General features: G+C 39.6%; 1 protein-coding gene across 5 annotated transcripts in view; it reads right to left on the bottom strand.

The window, feature by feature from the left end:
* Nucleotides 1–25,187, bottom strand: part of LOC106939545 (SPRY domain-containing SOCS box protein 4-like) — a 53,894-nt gene extending 28,707 nt beyond the window's left edge. The window contains exons 1-3 of one of the 5 annotated variants that reach the window (XM_015021972.1): nucleotides 15,668–15,836; nucleotides 8,242–8,350; nucleotides 3,369–4,327 (exon numbers count right to left, since the gene is read on the bottom strand). In XM_015021972.1, coding sequence (XP_014877458.1) covers nucleotides 3,369–4,101 — 733 coding nt within the window. In that variant the 5' untranslated portion in view covers nucleotides 4,102–4,327; nucleotides 8,242–8,350; nucleotides 15,668–15,836. Of the gene's footprint in view, nucleotides 1–3,368; nucleotides 4,328–8,241; nucleotides 8,351–15,667; nucleotides 15,837–25,024 lie in introns of those variants that run through there. The other 4 variants (XM_015021969.1, XM_015021971.1, XM_015021970.1 and 1 more) reach the window with 4 other exon arrangements.
* Nucleotides 25,188–25,869: the final 682 nt, after the last annotated feature.

Below are 25,869 nucleotides of genomic sequence, written 5' to 3'. Positions count from 1 at the left end.
GTTCCCTTTATTTTTTTGAGCAGTGTATATATATATGTATGTATGTATATGTGGTAAATAATCTGCTCTTCAGCTTTAATGAGGAAAACTGTCATTTGTGGTTCTGAATTTTGCTGCCTTCAGAGTTTGCACTGATCCCTGTGGTGCCGTTTCAGAAGCTTTGCAGTTTGTTTATTTGCGTCCTAAAAACACTCGCAACGAGCAATGCCGAGTGCCGGCTTCCGTTTAAGCAAAAAGTAATGCAAGCCGTGAGATCAGGACAATACGAGGGAGGCGGGCAATTACTGTAATGCAGTTCTCTGAAAGGAAAGGTGATGAGAGACTTGAATGTTGTCCCGGTAAAGAATAAATAAAACATCCCCCCTCCCAAAGCTCGCTCTCAGAATGAAGAGAGAGAACACTAAATTATTATTTTGGAGCTGAAGATCCAAGGAGATTTTACTTTACTGAGTCCTTGCTCAGCATAGCTTTTGCCTCCATCTGTCCAGACAAACACATGCCATCTCATCTGTTTTGTTTTCCGTCTTATAATTTGCATAACATGTTTGCAAATTTCCTATACGGAAGATACAGTTTCATGCGAACCGAAGACGAATGTTAACCTGCTTAATTTGGTGTTTATGTGATAAATAAATACATTTATTTCCTAATTGTGAGGTGGAAAAAATTTCAACATGTTTTGAAAACCTGCTGCGTGAAGTGACTTTATGTTGAGCCTTTTTACTCTAATACCACTACAACAAATCCAGTTCAATTACTTTACGCAACCTGAGTCACCTTAGTATTACGTAATTAAATCCAGGTGTTCACAACTGATAGATATGAACTCCATGGAGAGTTGAAGTTGAAATTGCAAAGTAAAACGTGTCCACAAGGTATGCAATCATGGGAGCTCAACAGAAATGCACAGTAGATTTTTTTGTAGCTGTTTTTCTTTAAAAAAAAAAAAAAAAAAAAAAAAGAAAGAAAAATAACTATTGATACTGTTCCACTCCAGGCTTTTGCACTACTCTGTGTTGGTCCATTACCTCAAATCTCACCAAAACGCACTGAAAATTACAGCTGTGATATGACAATATGTGAATAAATTTGCAAAGCACTCGGTAGACAGAACCCAGTTCCACCAGTTGCAGATTAACTGTGATGTGCTGTCATGAGCGACTGCACCTTTCTCGTTCACTTTAGCCACAAATATATGAGTAACATTTCTATGCTTTTGGTCTTCCCTCCTTTTGAAATCTCTTCTTGCATATCAAGATGAACCGACCTGCATTAAACTTTGCATATTTTCAACCAGACCTCATTTCACAGCATGAAGCCCATATGCTCGTTGAAGCGAGAGCTTTGAAAAGACTTGATATTTCTCATATTCTCCCCGATGGCCCATGACACAGAGTCACTATGAAATCCTGCAGGTGGCTCCTTAAATGGAAAACTAGATGTGATGATGCGGTCTCCAAGCATTTCAACTATGTACTTTAAGTTATGTCTCCGGTCTGAGGTTTTCTCTTGTTCTGATTCACATTTTAGTTTGTCGGCTCCAATTTAAGAGGCAAAAACATCCAATTTAAAGCTGCGATGAGACTTGTGACCTCTTTTTCAGAGTATAAGAACATGTTGTTGGTGTCATGGAGTCCTTGGAGAGCAGTGGTCCTCTGAGGACATTTTCAGAGAGAAACTCGAGATGACTGGAAAAAGAGAAACCAGACATAACAAACTACAAAGAGGAATCGGTTTCCTCTTTGCTCTGTGATGAGTAATAAAAAAAAAAAAAAACACTGTTTTGATATCAAACAAGACCCATGGGGTTCTCCAAACTCAGAGACAACCAGATCTTGCGTTTGTTTTCATGACACACACTCTCCTATCATAGCAGGTGCAGGTCCATCTGTATTTATCCATGATGTGCGTCTAACCAGGCTTTTGAAAAACATCGCTGTTTGGACTGTGATACGAGGAAGAGCTTGGCTCTTCTCTCAGAACACGAACATGAAAACAGAGAGGGGAAAGTCTCATGAGAAAAACATAAATCGACGTCCGAATTGTGAAAAAAAAAATATCAGCAGCAATATTTCCGCAAACAGCGAATGTTATCCAGTAATCTCCTCTTGATGGCCATTGAAACAGCTAAGATACATCATTTTTTTAAAACAAAGCCTTTTGAAAGATCAGATATGGGCAATTAATAACAGGTTGTCAGGACTAATTGCTTTTTAAGAAATTCAATATATCATGTTTTGTCCTACTATAAACCAGACCTGATTGGATAGAGCTAAATGCAAGGAAAACCTGGGTTACCAACCATACACCAGTAATCAGTCACAGGTACATTAGATTGATTTAAATCAAAGATTATTTGTGTGTTAGCATGGGACTTTAACTAGGTCATTCTAACACACACTGATAAATCTTTGGAAATACTTATTTTACACAAAAGAATGGACATAAATTTCAGTATATGGATGAGATTGGCAGAGTTAGAGCACAGAAACTGACTTTTAAGAAGGCCAAATTAAAATGTAGGACTTTTCAGATTTTATTTTCTAAATAGTTTCAAAACCATGAGTGTTCCTGCAAGGTATTGAAGTTGGAAAAACTACCAATAAGCTCCATTTAATGGACCATTAAAAGAGAACTAAAGTTCAAATCCTAATTAATGCACAGTCCACAAGTGTCTACAAATGTCCATTTATGGACATTTTTAGCATAAAAATATAACTAAAGTCCTTGAATAAACCATAAATCATATTTTTATATAAGCTTTGAAACAAGTCAAACCCTACTGAATAAAACTAAAAGTTAAGCGCGTGAAATAAGCCCATTTTGCAGAACAAGTGAATTTAAGTTCCACCATTGGACTAAAAATTAACTTTTATTTAGGCTGTCTGCTGCTAAATCAAGCATGTAGAGTACCCAACCCCAGAGTTTACAGAGCTTCACACGCAATTAATAACTTTACCACAATCTCTGACGCGCGAGAGCATGTCGCAATCACTGAGTTTCTTTTCCCAGTATCAACATATCGCCACCTTCCTAAAATAATGGGCCAAGTCATTTTTTGCTAAGACTGATCATTTGTAAGAAAAAATTTTTTTTTTTTTTTTTTTTGCCAAATTCACCTTTTGGCAAAAATTACTTTCGGGGAAAAAACTGACTTAGGCCATAATTTTAGGAAGGTGGTAACGTTAAACGTTGTTGAGTAAGTTTAGTTCAGTTGTGGTTACTTCTTTTAAATCAAGTATAATTCATCTTAAAATCTATTTAAATGCAACAGTATTAGCAATGTCCTTTAAGTTTCATAAAATATGAATTTTCTCCCTGAAAGCATTCATGTCGTGTCATGAGTGGAGATAAATGTGATTACTTACGATCCAAGCCGTTGACATACTTCATGGTTATTTCACAATGTCCCCATACGGCACTCACGATGGGATACAGCTTCCTTCCTTTCAGGCCTCGAAATGCAACTCCTAGGTACTGTCCATCCACCATAAAGCTAAGCGTCCCTTCATCCATGTCCAGAATCACGAGGAGAGAGTCCGGGAGCGTGAACGACTCATCTGGCTCTAGGAAACAAGGGTACGAAGGCAGCGAACTTTGAGACCGGTTCTTGCTGTCATGGTAGAGTCTGTTTCGTCCCAGATCCCAGCCCCAGGACTCACAGTCCGAACCCACTAACGCGGTGTACCCAACAGAGTGTAAAGGGGCTTCCGAGGTCGCCACGCCCACCACAGCGTGGGTGCCTCGCTGCCGCGAAGGCCAGTGGATCTTCCACACGTGAAGACCCCGTGTGTATCCGACCCGTCCTCTGATGCAGTCCGTGCTTTGAGCGACTGGGTGTCGGTGAAACGTCAGCTTGTCGTCCTCTTTGATGAAGATGTTGAGGGAGCGGTCGTCTGGGTTCCACGCGTGATGGAGCTGCGTCTCCAGTCCAGCGCACGGCATGTCCAACAGGAGGTCCAGCCTGGGTGGCTTGGAGAAATCTGGACCTCTCAGCTCCAGGTGCTGGCGGCGATGAGCCGTGGGACGGTACGACGGGGAGCCGCCACTTTCCCCGCGACCTTCCACCGATTTAATGCTGCCTGAAATCTTCTGACCCATGGCTGTGATGAAAGGGTTGGCGGGAGGAGAAGGGGAGGAAGGCAATGTGGTATATGTGCAGGTAGGTGCTGCGGAGCGGGAGCTCGACGTTACCTCATCAATGCGGCGTTGCTGAAGTTAGAGTTACTAAGTGAAGGGTGATGGAAGGAAATGAAGGAGGAGGAAATGAGTGGCAGATCTGGTTTCATGCCACAAATGTCTTCATTGTGAGCTGCATCTGGTCCTGCTGGAAAATTATAAGAAAAAAAGACAAAAAGAAATCGTTATTAAATCTACTTTTAGCAAACAGTCATGCAAGACTAATCCAAGAAACACATCTCCTATTTTACAGCCATAAAACTAAAGCAAATGAGTAGATTTAAAAGCACTTACAACAAGCTTACAACAAATAAAAGAAATTGTAGGAAAGCGTTTCTTGAAAACAGGAAGTGTGCAACAAATAGGGATGATGTACGTTGGGCACAGACTGTTTTCTTGAGAAAAAAAGTTTGTGCTTTCAGGGAATATGTTAAATGGAGACCGCATAATGACACCAGTGAAAAACAAAGCACTTTTGTTACAAATGCCAAGGAATTATGGGAAACATCGCCTGAACAGGCGGTCAACAGCCAGTAATAATTGTTTGCACAAAGTTGATCAGATAAGAAAATGTTTCATATTAGCGCACTTTTTTATTATTTCCAGACGTTTTTGTGTTCTCCATCATTCCAAAAGTCTGCCGATGTCCACTGATTGCAATAATCAATAACTGCTTTCACTTTGTTTTGCCACTTAGCTTTAGCTTTCACACATTGAGCCCAATGAAGGAGAGTTTTTTACTGCTCTCAGATCCTCATTCCTCCTCACTGGATGAATCTTCACATAAATTTTCACTTGCTGAACTCAAACAGGAGCTGGAAACTTTGCTATCACCACTTTTGTCTCGACTGGATACTGATTCGAGAATTTGGTGTAAGAAAAGCAACATCATCACTTTTCAACTTTTCTTTCACACTTTTATAAATGCACTTTATATTTCTAAATATAAGCTATGAGCAAGAACACAAGTGAAAAGGAGAATTCAATAAAACGATTATATATTCCCCTAAACCTTCCACAAGAAAACAGATTCAAACCAAATGTCCTGATAGTGTCGGTAAAACATTTTGTATCCCATATCTGTAATTCTGAGAATTCAAGAAACACAAACACATGAACAACTACAAATTCAAACAGCACTTTTTCATCCCACGATTTCCAAACCTACACACCAATCCGTGAAAACTACCCAGTTGTGCAACGTTGGCCACATCTGAAGCTGGCAAACTCACTTTTAGCTAATCTAATTTTAATGAGAGCTGCCTGAGCCAGCAAAAACAACAACAGAAGGAAAACAAAAGCACTGCGTAATAATTCATCTCCAATCCTTTGTGTGTAACACGGGTGAAAAAGCCATCTAGACGCTAATCCTAATCTGCATAGAAGGCTGCCATAATATGTTGTAACCAGCTGATTAACTTGAAGTTCCTGTACAAAATATGAAATATTTCTGAGGAAAAACCACAGAAACTATTGTGGTTTTATTTTAAAAATGAATTCCATCTTTGAGTCATTTTCAGTGCAACGTTTGAGTTTCATCTGAGGGTGTTAAAAGTTTTAGGTCACTTTTTAGCAAAGTATCAGTTCTGCAGACCTCAAATTAGAAGTAAAGTGTTACTCTTCCTCATTTCACATTAAAAATCATTACACCAAATGACAAAAGATGGTTTATGTAACATCTCTTTTAATTCAGTCAAAGTCACGGGACGAGGTGCCAGAATTAAGGATATTAGGTTTTTTCTCAGATAGTCCGAGATCTATTATTTCAGTCAACATATAATTGGTCTTCAACGCTTAATTTTAGCATACGAAGGCAGAACAAAGATGATCTCACACCCACCCACACGCAGCTCTGTGTGGTTAAACTGGTGCAGAGATCTCTTCCAGGAATGGCAGCTGAAGCTTCCTCTTTGCAGGAAAAAACACTCGCACTTAGGCAGAAGTGGATGGCACAAGTGAGTGTGTGTGTGTGTGTGTGTGTGTGTGTGTGTCTGGTGGTGGTGTTTACCACACATCATTAACTTGCAAAACAGCAAAGATGTATTTTTTTTTTAAATCTTTTTGTTCCAACGAATCTGTGGTTGTAAAACTGAAACTTAAGCCCTAACCAGCCTGTCTGACACCTAGATATGAGCAGTTCATTTCTCATTTATGTGTGACTTTTGCTTTGAGTGAACAAAGAAATTGTGTCCTCCACAATCCTGTAAATAAATCTTCTAGCATTTAACTCACTCTAAAAAAAAAATAAATAAAAAATGCTGTAGGTCTCTAGTTGTGAGATTTCAAAATGTTTCTTCTCCTTTCTACCCGTCCTCCTTTCTGTTTGTGTTGGCAAGATAAAGCTGGGTCCTTACCTTTAGAGTTTTAATGGTGTTAAACTTTTGAAATAATTTTCAAAAAGTAAGTTTTCCTGTAGCCGTTATGACGATAACTCAGTCCTTCACTCACTTCACTTACATGAAGGGCATATTCTCTTGTTTTGGCCATTTTTAACAGTGGCTTAGACAAATGCAAATCCCGTTCCACTGAATAAATCCAGTTAGACACAAGCCTTTTACTTTTCTCTTGCTTACAAGAAAGATAAATTTGGCTGTTTGGAAATATTTCCCTCTGACTGTAAAAAAGTTGGCAGCAGGCTAGCTACCTGAACAGACAGCCAAGCTAAATAATCATTTAATATCAGCTCTTTATACTTGCTGCAATTACACTGTTTAGTGCCAATAAATATGAAAGAAACTGTTTTTTTAGAAACCTCCTACAGGTTAGGTAAATAAACAGGAGCCCATGTTTTTAACAATATATAATTAAGCAATCAGTAACATAAGCAATGGCATATTACAAAATGAATATGTTCTTTTTAAAGCATCTCCAATCACTCGATGTATGTGGTTGGTTGAATATAATAATGTGTCACCTTACTTTGACAAACCGCTTACAGAGAACAGCTTAAATATGAAACCAAAACCCGGTCCAGACAGTCAAAGAGTTCAAAAACGAACATGTCAAAACTAAAACTAAAAGTGGTCCTTGGAAAGTCAGCCAAAGTGCAAACAAACGTGTTTCATCTCTGCTGCTTTCATTTTCGTCATTCTTTCTCTCTCATTTTTCCATCATGAATAAGGTCATTGCAGCTGGCAGCCGTCATGACTAATGTCTGCCACTACTCTGCTCACCGCTAAGTGTGAGAGGACAGGCACACGTACACACACATTCACCCCCCCCCCCACACACACACACACACCCACCCAAAACAGGCAGCTGCCTCTTTGTGTGTGTGTCAGCCCAGCTGACAGGTAGGTAAGGAGAGGAAGCTGCATGTAAGACTCTGGACTCATCTGTTGCCAAACGTCAAAACTTATGATGCATTTCTACACGAGCCTCGGTCTGGTCTGTGGTCTGGTCGGGTCGGGTCTGGCCTGGCATGTGGCTGACAATTCAGCATGTTAAACCACCATCAACGGAGCACTTGACCTTTGATCCCGTGTCATAACGGTCATGGTTGCATAGTAACTTCTCAGGAGGCCGGTGTTGAGCCGGCGCATCGTCTGCTGCTGCAAATAGCAGGAACGTGCTTATGCCATCTGTTGTTTACTTTGCCGACCTCCCTCCGCCTTGTCGGTTCTCCCGATTAGCTCCTTCGTTCTCCCCTCTGTCCTGCTGCTGCTGCACCTGTATGGTCAGGTCAATGTTTTCCTCAGTTTCGATTTTTCTAATGAACCCACTGACATAAAATTCACACCAGGTGTCCGAAACAACAATAGTAATCCATATATGCAAAGAAAATCAAAGCACTAGTTAAGTTATTGGTAAAAAAAAAATTAAAATTAAACAGAAAAGAAAGGGATAGCAAACCAAAAAGCTGAAGTCTGTCAGTATTTAGAAATCACCTTTGCTACCATTTCATTTAATATGAACTGACAGCTTATAAAAATGTTTCTCTTTATCAAAGTTTTGAACAAAGTGGCACAATTGGTAGACGCAAATGGATCTTCGCAGCCCAGTCCCACTGTTGCAAAACCAACCAATGGCAATAGTTAGATTTCTAAAATTTTCATTTCTAACCTTTGAAATGTTCCAGTGATTGCTGCTGAAGCTTCAATCTGGTAAGGCGAGGCTGCAGCTGAACTTCTCAGATCTCAATGGTCACAATATTTGAGGAGAAGGAATGGGTCTGCCCAGAAAACACAACATCAAAAATGAAATTGTCTGTTTTCTGGAATGGACATCAGCCACATGTGGATATAAATAACAGGTGATGTTCAATAAATTGATAACAGCTGCAGCTGCTCCTGAGACATCACAAGTTATCACATAAAGAGGAGAGGAATCTTTCTTCTCTGTAGATTCACTTTACTATCAAGCAGTCAAAAGGAACGAAGAACACAGAAACTGAGCCAAAGTGATTAGAGACAGGAAGCAAGCTGTCAGAAGTTGGTAAGTTTAGTACAGTCTTTATCAGAAAGTGGCTCAGACTGAGATGAGAAGGCAACGACAGGGCAGGCAGGCTGTAATGTGCACCTGGTGAGTGGGCTAGCTTCATCTGGCCTCTCCTGCTGCACCCGTACTAACAAGCTTCAGCAGACTGAGAGATTGTGACGACGGCGTGTGTGCACCACTGTAAGATCGGGAGAACGGACTCTGAGCGGGTGGCTAAATGGGACAGTGTCTTATTGAAACTTGTCCAGTGAGCTTCTGACAGGATTTGAACACACAAATATAGCAGCTCAACACAGTGAGACAAAACACTCCTCTTACCTGCACTGCTGCAAAAGGTCAGATATCAGCTTAAAGTATTAAAATAAAATATAAACCTACTTGAATTTTTTTTTTTTTTTTTTTTGCTCAGTAGAGACTGTAACGTTCCAGTACAGGACGGGACTAAAACCTCCTGGTCGGGTCTCAGCTGGTCAATTAAGGCCAACCAGGGACCCGAAATAACACAAAGAATGAGCCCATAAAGTTCTACTGTGATTCAGCTTCCTGTTTCTTGTCTCAGTCGTGAATATTGCATTTACATTTCTGCTTGAGTCAGCTTATCTAGAGCCATATCCCTGCCACCTGCCGACAGTAACAACAGGAAACCGCTATTGTATTTGTCCCCTTAAAGAACACAATAATAATTTTGACATCTTTGGAAGTTCCTTTTTTTTTTTTTTCTTCCCCTGCCAATAATCAGATGAGTCAGGCGGTACCACTCATAAGTCCTTACAGTCAACGTTTTCAGTAAGCAGCTGACTGTCAGCCCAGACAAAGAGTTAATTAGTCATCTTAAGCAAAAAAAGATGGATTGACTGTAACTTTCAGCTTTCAGAAGTACAAAGAAAATTAGAACCACAAGCAGCTTTCTGCGGGTTGCAAGCCCAACCCAGCGAGTCTGCCCTTTGCCCCGGCCTTCTCTGCTCCCAACATCCCGCTAGTCTGGCTTTACTTTCTTATGTCTGTCCATCAGTGTCTTCTCCATCTTACTTGACTTAGAAAAAAAAACATTTTTCATTCATGTAATTATATTAAATTCATATGAACTTCACGAAACAGTGAAAACAATATTACATTTAAACTAGGCCCTCTAGCCAAAGGCTGAGCTGCAGACTCAGTTCCTGCTTATAGAGCTCAACTTTTAAAACTAATAAAGCAAAGAATCCTCTAAAACTAATAATTTTCCTTAAAGTCTTTCTATTGATTCAAGAAAACAAAATGACAGCTTTATGCAACATGGCCAAAATGTTCAGGCAAACTTGATCAAAAGACTCGGATAGTATTTTATTTATAAAGGATTGCCAAGGCATAAAAAATATTTTAAAATACAGAATATTTTTGGTAGGTCAAGCAGAGTACGTTTATTATTCCTTGAAATAATGCATTACATCACAACTATAAATGTCAACGTTTTTCATCCGGAAGGCCGGTATAATTGCGAAGGTAGAAGGAAAAAATAAATAAATAAAATCTGAAGTCTTTGGTTTGTTTGCCGTCCCAAATAAGAGAACAGGATTCATTTTATAAAATCAGTTCCTCCACCTAAATATAGTCATTTTACCACAGCTTTAGAGGCTTTATTCACTTAAGATAAGTTCAAAGACGAATAAACCAGAAGAGTAGTACTGAATCGCAGGATGATGTATGACTAATGAATTGTTAAATAGACCATTCTTCAGTCTTCCACTCCTGGGACGACATCTGGGCACCAACGTCGACACGCCAGAGCTCTCACGCAACCCCACACACACTGACAAACACACATCTATATTTATATTACACGGCGTGTCTTCATAGCAACAGATGTGCCCACTACATTAAACAAACTGCCTGCCTCTCAACATTGCTGACATTCATTCCGACTAAAGGAATCCCTGAGCAGCTAAAGAGACAAACACCGTCCGGCTCCAGAAAACATCTTCGGCTGCACACAGAAGTGCACTCTAAGGCTTTGACAGAAATGTTTCAGATCATCAGACAACTCTTAAAAGACATTGGATTGCTGTGTCACGACCTTAGCAGTCTGTTCATGTTCTGTCCTTCAATCTGGCTGGCTTAAAACCACTTATAAAGAAAAGTGGGCCAAACTCCTGCATGCTGATGTACAGGACTAACAGCTAGTTATCAGAAATATTGAATGGCTGTTATTACTACCAAGAGTTAAACAAGTTGATGTTAATTTTATTGGGTAGCTTTTGTTTGCACATACATGTGCAAGTTGGTTACAGAAACCTCTTAGATTAATAAATAATTTTTTTGTAAACTGATTTTTGTGTTTTCTCAGGTTATCTTTGATTTGAAATTGTGTTTGATGATCTGAAATATTGAAGTGTGTAAAGAAAAGTCAGAAAAAAATACTGTATAACTCTATAACAGCTGATGAAAATGTTGAATAAAATCATAAAGAAACAAATGGCTTTAGGACGTCATCTCTGCACTTTAATTCTTTCAAAACTCTCTTTCTTGTTGCCTTATCCGTGTTTTCTGTTCCCTGGCCCACGTATCAATAAATCCATGGAGACTTCTGCGGAGCTGCCTCCCTATCAGTTGGTACAACTTATCTCGGGCCCGTCACCAAATGCCCCAGCGTCCAGCAGGAGGAAATCAATGCAAGTTCAGCATTCAGTAAAAGCACCATCTGCAAAACGTAGGACACGAGCGAATTCGCACGCGGCTGCAAATCAGTACTCGCGCTGACTCACAGTGACAGAGCCACTCATACAGAGATAAAATTATGCAGTTTCTGCCTGAATATTTTTTTTGTGTGTGTTCCCGAAGCATAATTCCTTCCCTTCTCTGTTCCGCTACAGTCTGAACTCTTTATAAAGTAACTCCAGTAGCAGACATTTCCCTAATGAATCATGCTCCTTCCCCACATCTTCCTCTTGTATTCGTCAGATTTTCTCTAGAAATGTTAAAGAAAAACCCTCCACACATTCATTTCCCCTAAATAGTGAACTGAATCCCCGCTTATCAAGGAAGTGGAAGAGACATTTTGACCAAGATATTCAATGGAGGACGAAGTAAAAAGAAATACAACCGACGTATGAACACAAACGCAAAACTATGTTTTCTTCTCAAGAGTTCACATACTTCTGTGCCCAGACACCTTAAAATCCATGGTGCCCTGAGGGAGGATTATTAGTGCTGCTATGATCAAGTACCCCTTTAAAAGGAATTGGCCTAAACCTGTTCATCTCTCACAAACACCCACACACACGAAGACACGGAAAGGGCCTTGGAGATGCCATCCATAAAGCTCTCAGGGATAACGGTGGCAGATTCACAACCTCTGAGGTAATGAAACTGAATCAAAGTCTGTGTGGATGCGACACACTCCTGCTGCCTCACTTGTTTCTTGTTTAGCACCAAAGCACTTGAACAAATGATGAAACGTGTCACGCCCACACAAGTCAAACGCAACTGAAGAAATGTTTCAACTCTTGTATGCTGAAAGCCGTATTTGGGTTACGGACTGTTTTACTGGATGGTTGTCTTGGAGCAGAACGCGTATCAATGGGTAGTGGAGAAAGTAAATGTCCCGTATTTTTTGTTTTGTCACACTTAAAAATTTAAGATCAGAATTTCGACTGACTAAATAGAAATAAAAGCCATTTTCACAGGATGTTTCCTTGATTATCCAAACCAACTTGGCCTAGTGTAAAAGTAATTTCATCCCTTGTTAAATCAGGATTTTTCTGTGGTGAACTATATTTTTTGATTCAATTTCATAGTAAGCCACACACAAGCCTGATTACTGCCAGGTTTATAGAACCAAGAAATCACTTAAACAGAACCTGTCTGACAACCTGAAGTGGGATAAAAGAAAACGCATAATGGCCTGATCCAAAAAAAAAAAAAAGAGAGAGAGAGAGAAACAAAGTTACTGATATTTATCAGTCTGAAAAGGCTTAAAAAGCTAATAAAGTTTTTGGGCTCAGCAAATAATAAAGAAAGCCATCCTCCAAAAATGAATAAAACATTGACTTATTCAATAAATGATTTCAAATGATCATTTGAAATCTGCTTTATGTATTGAATCATATCTAAAAGTGTTTAGATGATGTGAAATATTGAAGTGTGGTGAAAAAACATTTGCACAATTGGTAGCAGTGAGATGAAGGTCCTGGGTTCGAATCCTGGTCTGGGGTCTTTTTTGCCTGTTCTCCCTGTGCATGCGTAGGTTCTCTCCAGATGGTCTGGCTTCTAAAAACATGACCGTCAGGTTAACTGGTCTTTCTAAATTCTCCTCAGGTGCGTGCATGGTTGTTTGTCCTGTCTATCTTTGTGTTGGGCTGGCGACCCGTCCAGTGCGACCCCGCCTCTCTCACGTTGACCACCAGCACCCCTCACAACTCCACCGGGATAAGCGTGTTGGATAATGGATGGACAAAAATAGCAAAAACTGAAGAAATCCATAAAGGGTCATACAGTTTTTCCTCAACACTAGATAGTGAATTTAACCCTGAATCTCACAGTGATTGATGTAATTGTTTATATTTACAGTTTAATAAGATTAATTTAATAAACTGGCACAAGATTATCAATTACATTTCATCAATGGTACATTAATTAATGGTCCTTGTAGCAACTAATGAATCATTTATAATTCTTATTAAGAAACACCAGTGACTATGTAAGCAGCTCTGCAAGGCTGTCTGCATTACTTAGAGCTAAAAGCTACAAGCTGATATTTCCAGGATGAAAATATAGTAAGAATCAACCCATGTATTAAAAGATTTGCTTTACATTATTCTGTGCTAACAAACTGAGTGTAGATCCGAGGTGGACAGTTAAACAGCTGTCACATTTCTCATCTTAACATGAATGTTGGTATATCTGCAAAAATGCATTTTGCATGGATCGAAAATTGCAGGAAAGAAGCACATTTTGAGAAAGAGTAAGGACTGTCAATGGTTGATTTAGGAGAATGCTTAAAGTTTAGATGTGCGGGGAAAGCCTGTTGCAGTTCTCCGCCGTCTGAACATTTCTGCTGCTGCAGAGTGAGCCCTCCGCTACGAAGCATGACCTTCTTTGAAGTTATTTTAATCTTGAAAAGGAAAAAGCACAGTTTTTCGAAAACATTCAAAGAAACAGAAGTTTCTCATAGTTCTACAATGAACTAGTTCAAGCACTTGTTTGCAATATACATCGGTATTGTGAAAATGCTAAATAAACCCGGATGTCAGCTACACCGCTGTTGGTTGTATTCATATCTTGAGTTCAAATGTAAACATCAGAACCGGGTCAGAAACTCAAAAATCCTTGATTGCGACATCTCCGACAAGTTCTTGTTCTGTCTGTAAAAAAGCGTGTGTCACTAATGATGCTTCCCTATTTTGTATTGTGTGTGTCACACTATTTCAGGATAGCATGACATCACCATTCCCTTCAAATTATTATTTTCTCTGCTTAATACCTAATTATCTTGGGATGAAAGTACGTGTCTCTTTTGAGTATGAGCGGTCAGATAATTATTAGCTGGGCTTAAATCAGGCCGCGATCCATCTGCTTGAACTACTCTAAACACTTAGCATGCTGGTAAATACATTTTTCTCTTCGCAGACAGAGCGTCTGCATGTCATATGTTGAGAATCACTATTATTCAATCACTGCTGCAAAATCTGATTAGTCCTTTTTTTGATTTTGTAGCAGTAGCGCACATGTGCAACAAATATGGCACCCTAAGGTATTACGCTCATGTCACACGATATTTGTATAAGTAAAAAAAACATACAAACAAACAAACACTGGCAGCTTGGATAACTATGATCAACCTGCATAAGCTACATATGCGTAGGAAGGCTTTACCAGAGTGTTTCAAACAAAAAATGTCTGTCTGTATGCCACTGAAAAATAAGTCTGATACATTTAATTTGTCAATCATAAACAAAAATTTATCCAAATCATGTTTTTTGGGTAGCAAGAGTTTTTGAAGCATCTCTTTTCTATGGACATCTTGGTAAACAGAACTGTTCTTAACAAAGAGAAGCACAAGGAACTGTAAATTCACACAACTCTGTACACGCACCAACACATGAACAAATAACACTTTGAAGAAATATTTTCACTGTCTTCAAAATGCGACCAGGCAAAGAAGTGAAAATGAAAGGGTGGGAGGAAATCTCAATTAAAAGAAACGCGTAAAAGGAAGGGAATAACTAATGTAAAACAATAAAAAAAATAAAAATAAATAAAAAATCAGGCACAGACTGTGGGTGGTTGAACGTTGCACATGGATACCCATGAATAAAGAGAGTGAATGAAAACAAACAATGGAGGACATGGAAAGAGAAAGAAAGAATAACAGTGAGAGAAACAGAGGTCAGCAGCTGACAAAACAAAAGGATGAAGTAAAAAAAAAAAGAGAGCTGATACGGCTTTATCCCCGAACGAACCAAACAAACACACACACATTCCCAGCGCAATCCATAGACCAAACAGTCCTGTGAGAAAAGCTGCCGCAGACGGCGCGGAGCACGCACTCACATCGGAGGTGTCTCTTACAAATACAAAAACAAGGCGTTTAAAAATAGACACCAGGATCCATCCTATTATTGTATGCGAGCAGAGGAAATCCAGGGGTGGCTTATACGAGAGCACTCAACATGGGTCTGCTCCAAACAAAAGCACACACATGCGCATACACACACCGGGGGTATCCCAGCTGGCCAGCTGAGACCTTCGGACCATTAGGGGAATTAAAGGCACCAGAAGATAATTGAAGTGAGGTGAAATGGAGTGAGGAGGAGCTCATAGAACGGTACCAAGGGCTAGTGGAGACAAGACTGAGTTTATCTTCAGAAGCAACAGAGCGAGGCTGATCTCCTCCTCTAATGTAAACATAACGAAAAAGAAGTCGTGAGAGTTCTGCTTTTAAGCCTAAAGCGCTGCGTGAGTAATTGGAGAAACTGTCACCAAACAGAAGCAATCTCATTCAAACAAAGATTCACCTCACCTTTTCAGATGGCAGAACAGCTCAAACTGTTTGTAATGACTTTTCATATCTCACCTCATGTTGCAGCTCAGTCTGAATCCATGAATGTCTAAACGATGGTATGAAGAAACATCAAAGTCCCTCACACAAAAAGCAGCGTATCTCATTCACGCAGTCGCAAGTAGAGAAGACAGTGCAAGGAAGAGACGAGCAGCTCGCAACTCTGACCACAACTGAAAGAGAGAGACTCTTTACTCAGAGAGCTGCCCACCTCCTTCCTCCCCCCCACCTCTCTCTCTCTCTCTCTCTTCCTCTCTCTCTCCTGTCCCTCCCTGGAGCTTATCTGTCCTAAGGCTATCACTTCTCCCTCACCTCCCCCAGGCTCGCTTCTGCTCCAACTCCATTGAGGGTTTCCAAGGCAGCGCAGTCATGACGCGTACAGTGGACAACCAGCAGCTCTGAACACACTCTCAGCCCAACTCCAGTTTCAGTTCCACTTCAGTCTTTCCGAGAAAGAGCCACTGAGCAGAGAGTGAGAGAAGGGAGTGGGAGCACGAGACATGGAAGCCTGAAAGCTGATCTCTCTGATCTCATCAAGCAAAGTTACCAACAGCAACCAGACCAGCCGGCAGCTGAGAGAAACACCCGGTTCACCTCCCTCCCCTCTCCGGCTCCCCCTCCGGTTTTACAAAGAGCTCACACAGAGCCAACCAACCACACCATCCTGACCCTCCCCCGTCTGCAACGGCGACACACACATGTGCACATACACTTAAACCCCTGCACGTGCCGCATGCCTAGTGCTTGCACAGCATGTGCACAATATTGGCATCAAGGTGCAGGAGGCCAGTCACGTCTAGGGTGTCACATCGGTTTACACGGATCAGCTACAAAGTTAAAACCGCTTGCAGGTGAAACGAATATACAGTAAAATGTTCTTACCCAAAGTCTGCAAGGTCCAGTTGATTTATTGATTTAGCTTCCAAACTTCAGGACCTAATGGAAGTGGTGCCACTGCATGCTGACAGAAATCACAGGGTACGTCCAACATCCTGAGTTGCTTCAGCTAGATAAATACTCTTACAAAATATGTGGGAATTGGTTCAGACGTGTATAAAAGACCCATGTAAACAGGCAAATATTTAAGAGTTAAGACTTGGGTCACATGCTCATATAGAAAAATGTTAAAAAGTAAGTGCAAGATGTCTCTGTTTGTTTTGTTTGCAATTAACACAACTTTCAGTGCCACTCCCTTTTGCTCCAGTCTAATGTTCTCACAGTCACCTTTTACTTTTGTCATGTTGTAAATTCACCCAAATCTAAACATGTGTAATTAAGCTTTTTCCAAGTCGTTCTCTGCATAGCATTCAGAAAAGCATTAACACAGACAGGCATATGCAGGAAGTGACAATAAAGACTAAAGCAAACCATGAAGAACTCAGATCCAACCACTTTACTTCCTCCTCCTTCGCTCAGGAGTGCCATCACTACCAGAAAACCGAAATGCCCACGAAACCTCAAGTCCAAGAATACGACTGCCATATCATTACATCACATCAGCTCAGACGGCCAAACATGACATGCAGCAATACAGCTTTGAGACAGTAATTCATGGTTTGCCTGACTTCTGTTCTCACACATCTGCAATTAACAGGGAGGACACATTTAGTGGCTGGGTGACGTCAAAGAAAACACTGTTACTGAACTACCACATTCTCAGACACAAAGGGAAGGAGGTTAGCATCTGGTGAAATACAGCAATTTCATTGTCTTCTTACATTAGACTTATACCACCATGAAATATTTAGTTACAGATGGGGCATCCTATAATGTCCCTGATGGATTGCTCTCTGACATTACCGTATTTTCCTGACTATACGTCAGTTTTTTTATGGTTGCCTAGTCCTGCGACTTTAGTCCAGAGCAACTTGCATATCAGTTTTCTCTTCATGATGCTCTTTTTTAACTAATGCACTAAATGTAAATGTATACCGTGGACATGAAGTATTCACCTCTCTATCACCGGGATTTACTGCAGGCGTCTCCGCTCCGCTGCGCACTTCACCAACAATGGTAGGAAAATCTGACTAGGTAGCACAGAACGTCAGAACACTGGGGGAAATGTTCCTGACCATCCTGATTTAGAGTTTGGAAGTCAGCATTTCACATTTCCAGGCCAAAGCCGCCAGTTCCCATATAGTTTCTTAAAAAGCAACCAACTGATCACAATATGTAACCGAAACCTTTCATCAACATGAATGATGCAAAGTCAGGAAAATATAGTAATGTTTTGGGTTTTTTTACAATACTCTCTCTGACAGGTGGAACGATGTTGTCTTGCTTTGAATATTTATAATTAATGACTACTAATAGCAGGAATGATCGAAAAAATAACCATCTGAATGCTGCTTAATTAACATTAAATGTCTTAACAAAAAATGCATTATCACAAAACCTTCACCATATGTGCTAATGTCCCCCTATTTAGAATAAAAACAAAGACAAAATTTATGCAAAGAAGCTGAAGATTATGCATTACCTTTTGCTGATGTATCAACTAACCTAAAATTCTTGCTTCTTTAATTGCATCGTTCCTGTTGCTATTTTATAACCATGTGTGTTGCATGAATGTAACATTTGCACCTTAAAACCAATGACATACAGAAAGACTGTAATTTAATTTATGGTTAAACAGATGTTTGCATTGTCAATTCACATCACCATTTAGATTCTTATTCCAATTTCCTGGAAGAACGGAAGAACAAAAGGCTTCAGACTAACTTCTGTCACCCCGAATAACAGACAAAAGATCGAACAATATGTAAATCTTCAAACCGAAAGACTCCAGCACCCCACTCCCCAGATCCTCGGCTGGACCCTGCTGGAAATTGCCCCATGATTTTCTGCCTGAAGGCACATCCACATTTAAGAGACCCCATGGGGGTCTGGGGAAGCATGTGGGTGTGTATTTGAGTGTGTGGTGGTTAATCTACGGGACAATGGGGGTCCTGTCCTCACCCCACACACAGGGCATTAGGGCCAGGGGCCTCACAGCTGAGCATTTTACAGATAATACAAACAGTGTGTATACGAATGTGTATGTTTATGTGGATTTATGAGTGTGTGTGTCTTTGTGCGCACCCCCTTGCAACACACGTGTCAAGCACAAAGACACTCAACTATCTACATCACCCACACGGAGAGGCGCTCAGAGAGAGTGCAAAGGATGCACTGCTGGAAGTGGAGAGCAGACGCGAAGAAGAAAGGAAATGGGTGAGGCAGAGTTAAAAAACTACTGGCGGTCAAAAGGGTGGGGGGTGAAAATGGTAAATGGTACAATTACCTTGTACAGATGGCTGAACGAGAGATCGACAGGAGCAACGCCAGTTTGGATGGTGAACAATAAAAGCCGGCTGATCAAGGACACACCAGCTTTTTTTTTGGTGGTAAAACAATCAACTGATTTTCCTCAAGCACCGATCCAAACGTTGGCAATCAAGGTGTCCTGTATAAAAGCCTTGATAATGATGGCAATATGGGCTTTTAACAGGGTTTCTGTAAAGATCAAACTCATAAAATGTGTTAATTACCAAACTCTACAGGGGCCAACAATGTCAAATCAAATATGTTCACGTAAATAAACCTCCCTTTATTTACGTGAACACATGATCTCACAAAAGGTTTATGTGAACTGTCTTCTCCACATTTTGTCAATTTTAAACAAACTTTAATAACATGTTTTGGTAGCGATTTCATGTGAGAAAAACAGTGCACTGCATAATTTGTGGAAGAAAAGTTGTAATGCTTACATTTCCTTGCAATCGCAGTTGCTGGTGTCGCATCCCCAACAGTTTCACATGAATGGAGACCGAAGGAGTTTTGGCAAAATAGTTGCCAAATTCAGTGAGCTTAGGTGGAGAGTGTCTGGAAACATCTATTTTCAAGTCTTGCAAACCACAGTTTTTCAACTGCATTTAGATCTGCACTTTGACTAGGCCATTCTAAGACATGTATATGCTTTGACTGAAAGCAGTTTGACCATTTGGCTGGCAGGTGAACATCTGTCCAAGTCTTAAGGCTTTTTCAGCCTCTAACAGTGTTTTCTTGCAGGAGTCCAAATGTATTTAGACGCATAAATCAGCTATGATCAGCTTCACTAACCCTAAGGAAAAGCATGATGCTGCCACCACCAAGATAACTGCAGGCTGGGTGTATTCAGACATTTTCCGGTTCACATTGTGAAAGAGTTTAATTTTGATCTAATCTGTCGCCTTATATAACTTGTGCTTTCTTTCTACAACTGCTCTTGTTGCTCTTTGTTGTGACAGCTCAGCTTAGGTGTATTCAGTTCAGATAAAAATAAAAGTTTAGAAAGGACTACATGGGTGATGCCTGTAATTTTAATATGTAATAGTGTTTGTATTTTTTGCAATGTTTAGCATCAAAATAGAAATTAAATACATGCATATTGTTCTCTCAACTTTGTTTGAATTACTGAGGTAAATTTAACACTAAAATCAAGTCATGATTTATTTATTTATTTTCCAAATGGGAGATGTCGACATGCTCCACCACAGATGCCATAAAACAAAGCAGTTCAACTGTTGCTGTAAACCTTTTCATTAAAGTAATAGGAGTTTTGATGCAGAAGAAGCTGTCTGAACTCTGCAGGAAAAAAAAAAAGAATATATTTTGTGAATATTTTTAGGGAGATTCAGGTGATACTGTTGTGAATGACTTCTCATATCCCAAGTGTTTTACGCCAAAGTGCCAGATGTTAAAAGAACAATTAAGTAGAGTCTGAATATTTTGACAGCCTCACTGATGTTGCTAACCCTCTTGTGGCAACACATCCTCACGTAGCGGGGCTTTTCCCATTTCTCTATACCTGTAAGGGTATTTATTAGAAAGAGAAACATGAGAACTGCAACACTCAGCCATCCACTGAAACATGCAAGCACCCTGCTCCCATCACTTGTACACATTAATACAGACACAGACCGTCTGAGTACAGCAGGTAGGCATCAATTCAGCCTGGCTGTACGATCAATGATGGTAAATGGAGGCAGCAGGAGGGACAGACAGTGATCTGCAGCTCTCATTTCCCCCTTCAGTATCTCTCCCTCTGCTGGAGCATCTTTTCCTTGTCTTGTTTCGCCATAGGAAAGCTCATTTAATGAGACACAATCTGACTTTGTAGAGCAGTCATTGAGTTTTCGCTCTTTCGTCCGCTTCAGTTACACCATCTCGTTATCAGTTCATTGCACGGTTCTCTGCTTTGTCAGAATGTTTTATTTATGTTTGCATTTTAATCTCCTGACCAGCTTTTGTAGCAGAATTTCACCGTCTGTATGAACTTTTTAAAGCTTATTACTTCAAACCCGGCCAAATTATGTGAGAAGGATAAGTTTACCTAACATGTTCAGAGAATAAAACAGGATATCTCCCCTTCGTGTTGGCGTGACTTAGTCTCTTGTGACAAACGCATCATTGCCACCCTCTCCTCCTCCTTTCCGTGCTCCATATCGCCTCCATCTCCTCCGTCATTCATCAATCTAACACCTCCCCTGCCACTCCCCTCTTTGTACTCTCACATATTCCTCCTTCCTATGGCCTCTTTCCAGTCACTTCTTTAACAGCTGCTGCTCTGCGATGGTCCCAGCTGACCCTTGGTTACAGCGTGCCACGTCCTCCCCTCAGTGTCCCAAAGAGACCCTAAATCATTAACATAAGCGCAGACATAGGAGCTCGGATCAGGTTGTGATAGATGGCTGTCTGCGTCCCACAAAGACAAAGAGAAGAGAAAGCACACCAAGTCAACATCTGACTGCAAACAGTTAAATGTCTTATAAAGGGAGCATCATTTATGCAAATTGGCCCAGACAACATATGCACTAGATCTAAAACAAAAGGCTTTTTGTTTTTCTTTACACTCCGAAGAAGAGATTTCGTGCTGTTTGATAACACATGTCCATTTCAAACACAGCCACAATAGTAACATCTTGCATCACAAAGGGGGACAGTACAATAAAATGACCGCTTTAGAGCTGGGAAACCTTAAAATCTTAAAAGCAAATTCTCACGTTTTGTCTCATCAAAATAGAAAACTGAATGTTTCATTGGGAATCAGATTCAGCCAAAAAATGCTGCAGAGAAAAAAAGAAATAGATAACATATCAAAGTACAAAGTGAAAAATTTGCCACAATAAGGTGGCAAACGAAGCTCAGGTTTTTGAAGGTAAAAGTGAGAATTTTCTCCAGAGCTCAGGTCAATCCTCTGATCTCAAACACTCCACTCTGTGCTTTACTTGCTTAAGGCAAAACGAAGGTAAAAAGAAACCCTTTCCCTGCTGATGTTGGTGGATTTCTTTTATGTGCATTTCCATCCGTCTTGTTACACTGGAGCAACAAAATGGTTCACTTGCAGCTAATTGGTTAATATTATTTTGAGCTCAGTTCCGGTTTTAATTGATGCCTTGATCTGTACTTTTGTTTTTAAGCTGTTACACTTCTGACGTGATCATACTGTGAATCACTTCTGACATTACAGCCATATTGCACTGGCAGCAACATTAATGTAACATTACACCACAGAGCTGCTCAGCATAGACTTTTATCCAAAACATCAAACTGCTTAAAGCACTGCTGTATCTTCAAGATAAGGTCCCACCTTCTTTTTATAGCTGGTGGGTGACTTTTATCCTCAACGTAATGCATTTCTATGCGACATCGTGAGAAACTCCTGTGTTTCTCTTCACACCAAGAACTAATTAGTCTGATGAAGGTACATTGGGATCTTGCAAACATTACCTTGGCTGTAGTCTAACCCTAAACACATCTCATCAGACTGGCATGTCTGATATACAGACATATCAGTGAGTCTACGTGTCTGCGGCTCATTTGGTGCTTCAAGCCTGCATTTTTACAGATAAGCATTTATGTGTTGACGTGGGTTGCTGGGAAATATCTAGACTAGTTATGAATAAACTAATGCTTATAATCTGAGTCATGTCTCAAAAACAAGAAACCAGGTCAGATCCAGGCAGACAGAGAATCTGATATATATGAAAAATAAGAAACAGAGGTCATCTAGTGAGATGTAGATTCATTACCTCAGCCCACACAAACACAAATCGCTGAATAGAAAAACTAAAGCAGGCTTCAGTTATTCAGCATGTTATTGAGCTACCAAATGCATTACTTTAACATTAAATGGCATCAAGCAAGTTGCGGGGATGATCTGATGTAATTCTTGGATCAATTTGGCCCTGTGATCCTAACCATCATATTTTGACTGATTTTACTGATATATATCCAGAACTGTTGAACATGAAAGCACTAAAATCTACATGGACATCTACAGTCTATAAGCAAATGTTTAAAATACATCAGTAGACTTATTTATCTATTTATTTGTAGATATGGCAGGTTAAAACTCCAAAGTATTGAACTTACTTTGGAGTAATCTGCTGCAAAGCATCACCTTCTGTCAAAACATTTTAAAAGTTAGATTACACACAATGGATGTTTGTTATGTTGTTAATGTATGTTTGTTACACTTAAAACAAGAAATTATACTAAATTATTGAAGTAGTAATAAATGGGCTGCTGAGATTCAGCAGCAACATGAGGACCAGTTGGAATAAAAAACAGATTTATTTTATCATTTTAAGTTTCCAAACTCCACTTACAGTGGGAGGGCGTGGGAGACAAACGAATAGGAAACATCGTTTCCCTTTTGGAAAACGTGAACATAAAGCAGGAGTATGTAGAAAATGCACAGGGCCAGCGTTGAAGATCAGAGCACTAATTATGCTAACTGCTAATGAAATTAGCTGAAAAAAGAAACCCTTTCATTTGCTCTACATTTTCTCTAATTACACCTTAACCATGTGATTTTCATGATTAAATTAAGCAGCTTTTTAGACTATTTTACCAATATTTTTCACATTTGTCTTTTAAACTGTTTTCTTTAAGGTATGCTCATTACCTAAGCCTTGTTATGTGCCTTTTACTATGCCAAACAAGTGTTCAGTATGAGATGTACAACTTTATAAAGAAGCCTATCAATGTATTATTTTTTAAATATGAAAACCCTTGTAGGAAATTATGAAACATAGCAAGGCTGGGCGATGCTCCAAGGACAGTACAGATTGAGTTATCAGAGAAAACTTACAGATGAGATTCTACCCCATCGTGAAAATCTACTTGGAAAAACCCCCATAAGAAATAAAATGTGAAATATATTAGATATTTTTACCTATTTAATGCAACATTAAGAAATCAACCTCTAAATCTACATGTCACACACACACATAGAGTACTTATAATAATAACAGTTTACACAGAAATTATGCACAACTCTCACTGTATGTGCGTAATCGGCATCAACATGTCTATTAAACATGGGGGACAGATATATGCTAGGGTCAAAGGTGAATGGCCAATCAAATAAAACTAAAATAATCACTAAACGCTATCAATACTGCAGTCAGCCAGCAAGCCGTGTTTATCTTTGGTAAGAACATTGAAAAAAAAAACATCTGTCTCTCACAACAGCTGAAAGTTTCCATCAAATTCAAAGGTTTCCATTTAGCAAATGCCACACCAGACAAAGAGGCCGTTTACAAAGTGGGATATTACCACCGTCAGCAGGGTAGACACAAGCTTGTTTTGTTGTCATCCTCCGAGACAGCAACTGTGATACCAAACATTGCAACAATATGTTTATGTGAAACTAAGCAAGGCGCAGATTGAACTACACCATGACTAAATACGATTTGTACATAGATTTCAACGGAAGAACTTGCAGCATATCTCTTTGTTGGTAACTGATCTGCAGACAAACAGCAGCTACAGCTCTGTGAAAGATGACAATAGAGGGTAGTAAAAATGACGGCTGGAGTCTGTGTGTCACTACCTGAGAACACTTATTGTTATAACAAAGAGAAGTGAGTCAACCCAACTCCAAGCAGTTTGTTGTTATTCTGCTTTTCTGAGTGCCCCAAAGTCCAGAGTTGAACTGAAAATCTTCAGCAAGACTTTATGCTCACAAATATCCTCCATACAATCTGACTGAGCTTTAGCAATTTTGAAAATAATAATAATAATAATAATAATAATAATAAGCAAAAACGTCAGTCTCTGAATGTGCAAAGACAAAACCTAAAAAAAAAATACCAGCTGCAGTTTCAGCACAAGATGGTTCTATGCATTAAATAGGATTGGATACAAATGTGCCATACAACTTTGAATTTTTTCATTTGTAACTTCAAACATATTTGCACTATATATTATGTTTCATTTATGACTGAAAATAAATTCAAATATTGATTTAAATTTTTACTTTTGAAAGTTTACTTAGAACTTGCGTCCAGTTTGATTAGCATCAAAAACTGTAGCAACAAAACATCAAGCAAAGGAATAGTTTACCTTGAATCTGGAAGTAAATTGAGTTTGATGGCAGACTTTCCACACATTAAAAAAATTGCTAAAACCTTTGTTAAAAAATTGTTTCGATAAGCCTAGGGCTCCCTGAAAACACGTGTGGATTCAGACAAGCAGAGCTTGACAGGAAGTAGAACTCGGCTATGATTGACAGGTGATAAACACCGCTGGTAGAAAGGAGTCCAGGAGGTGAGCGATACTGGCCACTTTTCTGGTACACACAGTTTCCCAATGCACAGCAACTTAGCAGCTTATAGCAGCTCCATTTCCTTCAGACAGACGGGTATGGAGCACCAGGCTGCGATAGTAATCTACTTAACTTTGGGATTAGCAGCTCTCCACAGGAGTCACTTTCTTCCCGTCTGTCAGTCTAACCATCTTTGTCATCACCTCTCCAACACCCTCAGTCACTCTGAGACGCACTTGGAAGGTTTCTACTCTGCTTTTACTTTTACAATTTGATGTAAACCGACTAAGGAATAACATACAAGTATTAGAGAGAACAATTCTGCTCTGTAACTTTTATGTTCATTTTTACTGCAATGTAGAAAAGTCAAATTTTAGGATATTTATTTCACAATGCTGTGCCTACGTCAAATTTTATAAAGACTTTATCTGTATTCAGATTAATTTCTAAAAGTAGATGTAGAAGTTACAATTTAAATAATGATGTTTTTTTATTAAGTGGAAGTGTTGCGAAATTTATCTAAACGAAAAAAAAAGAATCATTTCAAATATTACATAGAAACTAGAAAATTCCTGCAGAAATTTTAAGGGGCCTGCCACCTGCGCCCATCCCTTTAAACCCAGCGTTTCAAATTTGTCATGAA

This window comes from Poecilia latipinna, unplaced genomic scaffold (assembly GCF_001443285.1).
Source record: "Poecilia latipinna isolate Pla-1442-1.1 unplaced genomic scaffold, P_latipinna-1.0 Scaffold2904, whole genome shotgun sequence".
Taxonomy (NCBI): Eukaryota; Metazoa; Chordata; class Actinopteri; order Cyprinodontiformes; family Poeciliidae; genus Poecilia; species Poecilia latipinna.
The sequence above is the reverse complement of the archived record's forward strand: the minus strand, read 5'-3'. Positions and strand labels throughout refer to the sequence as shown.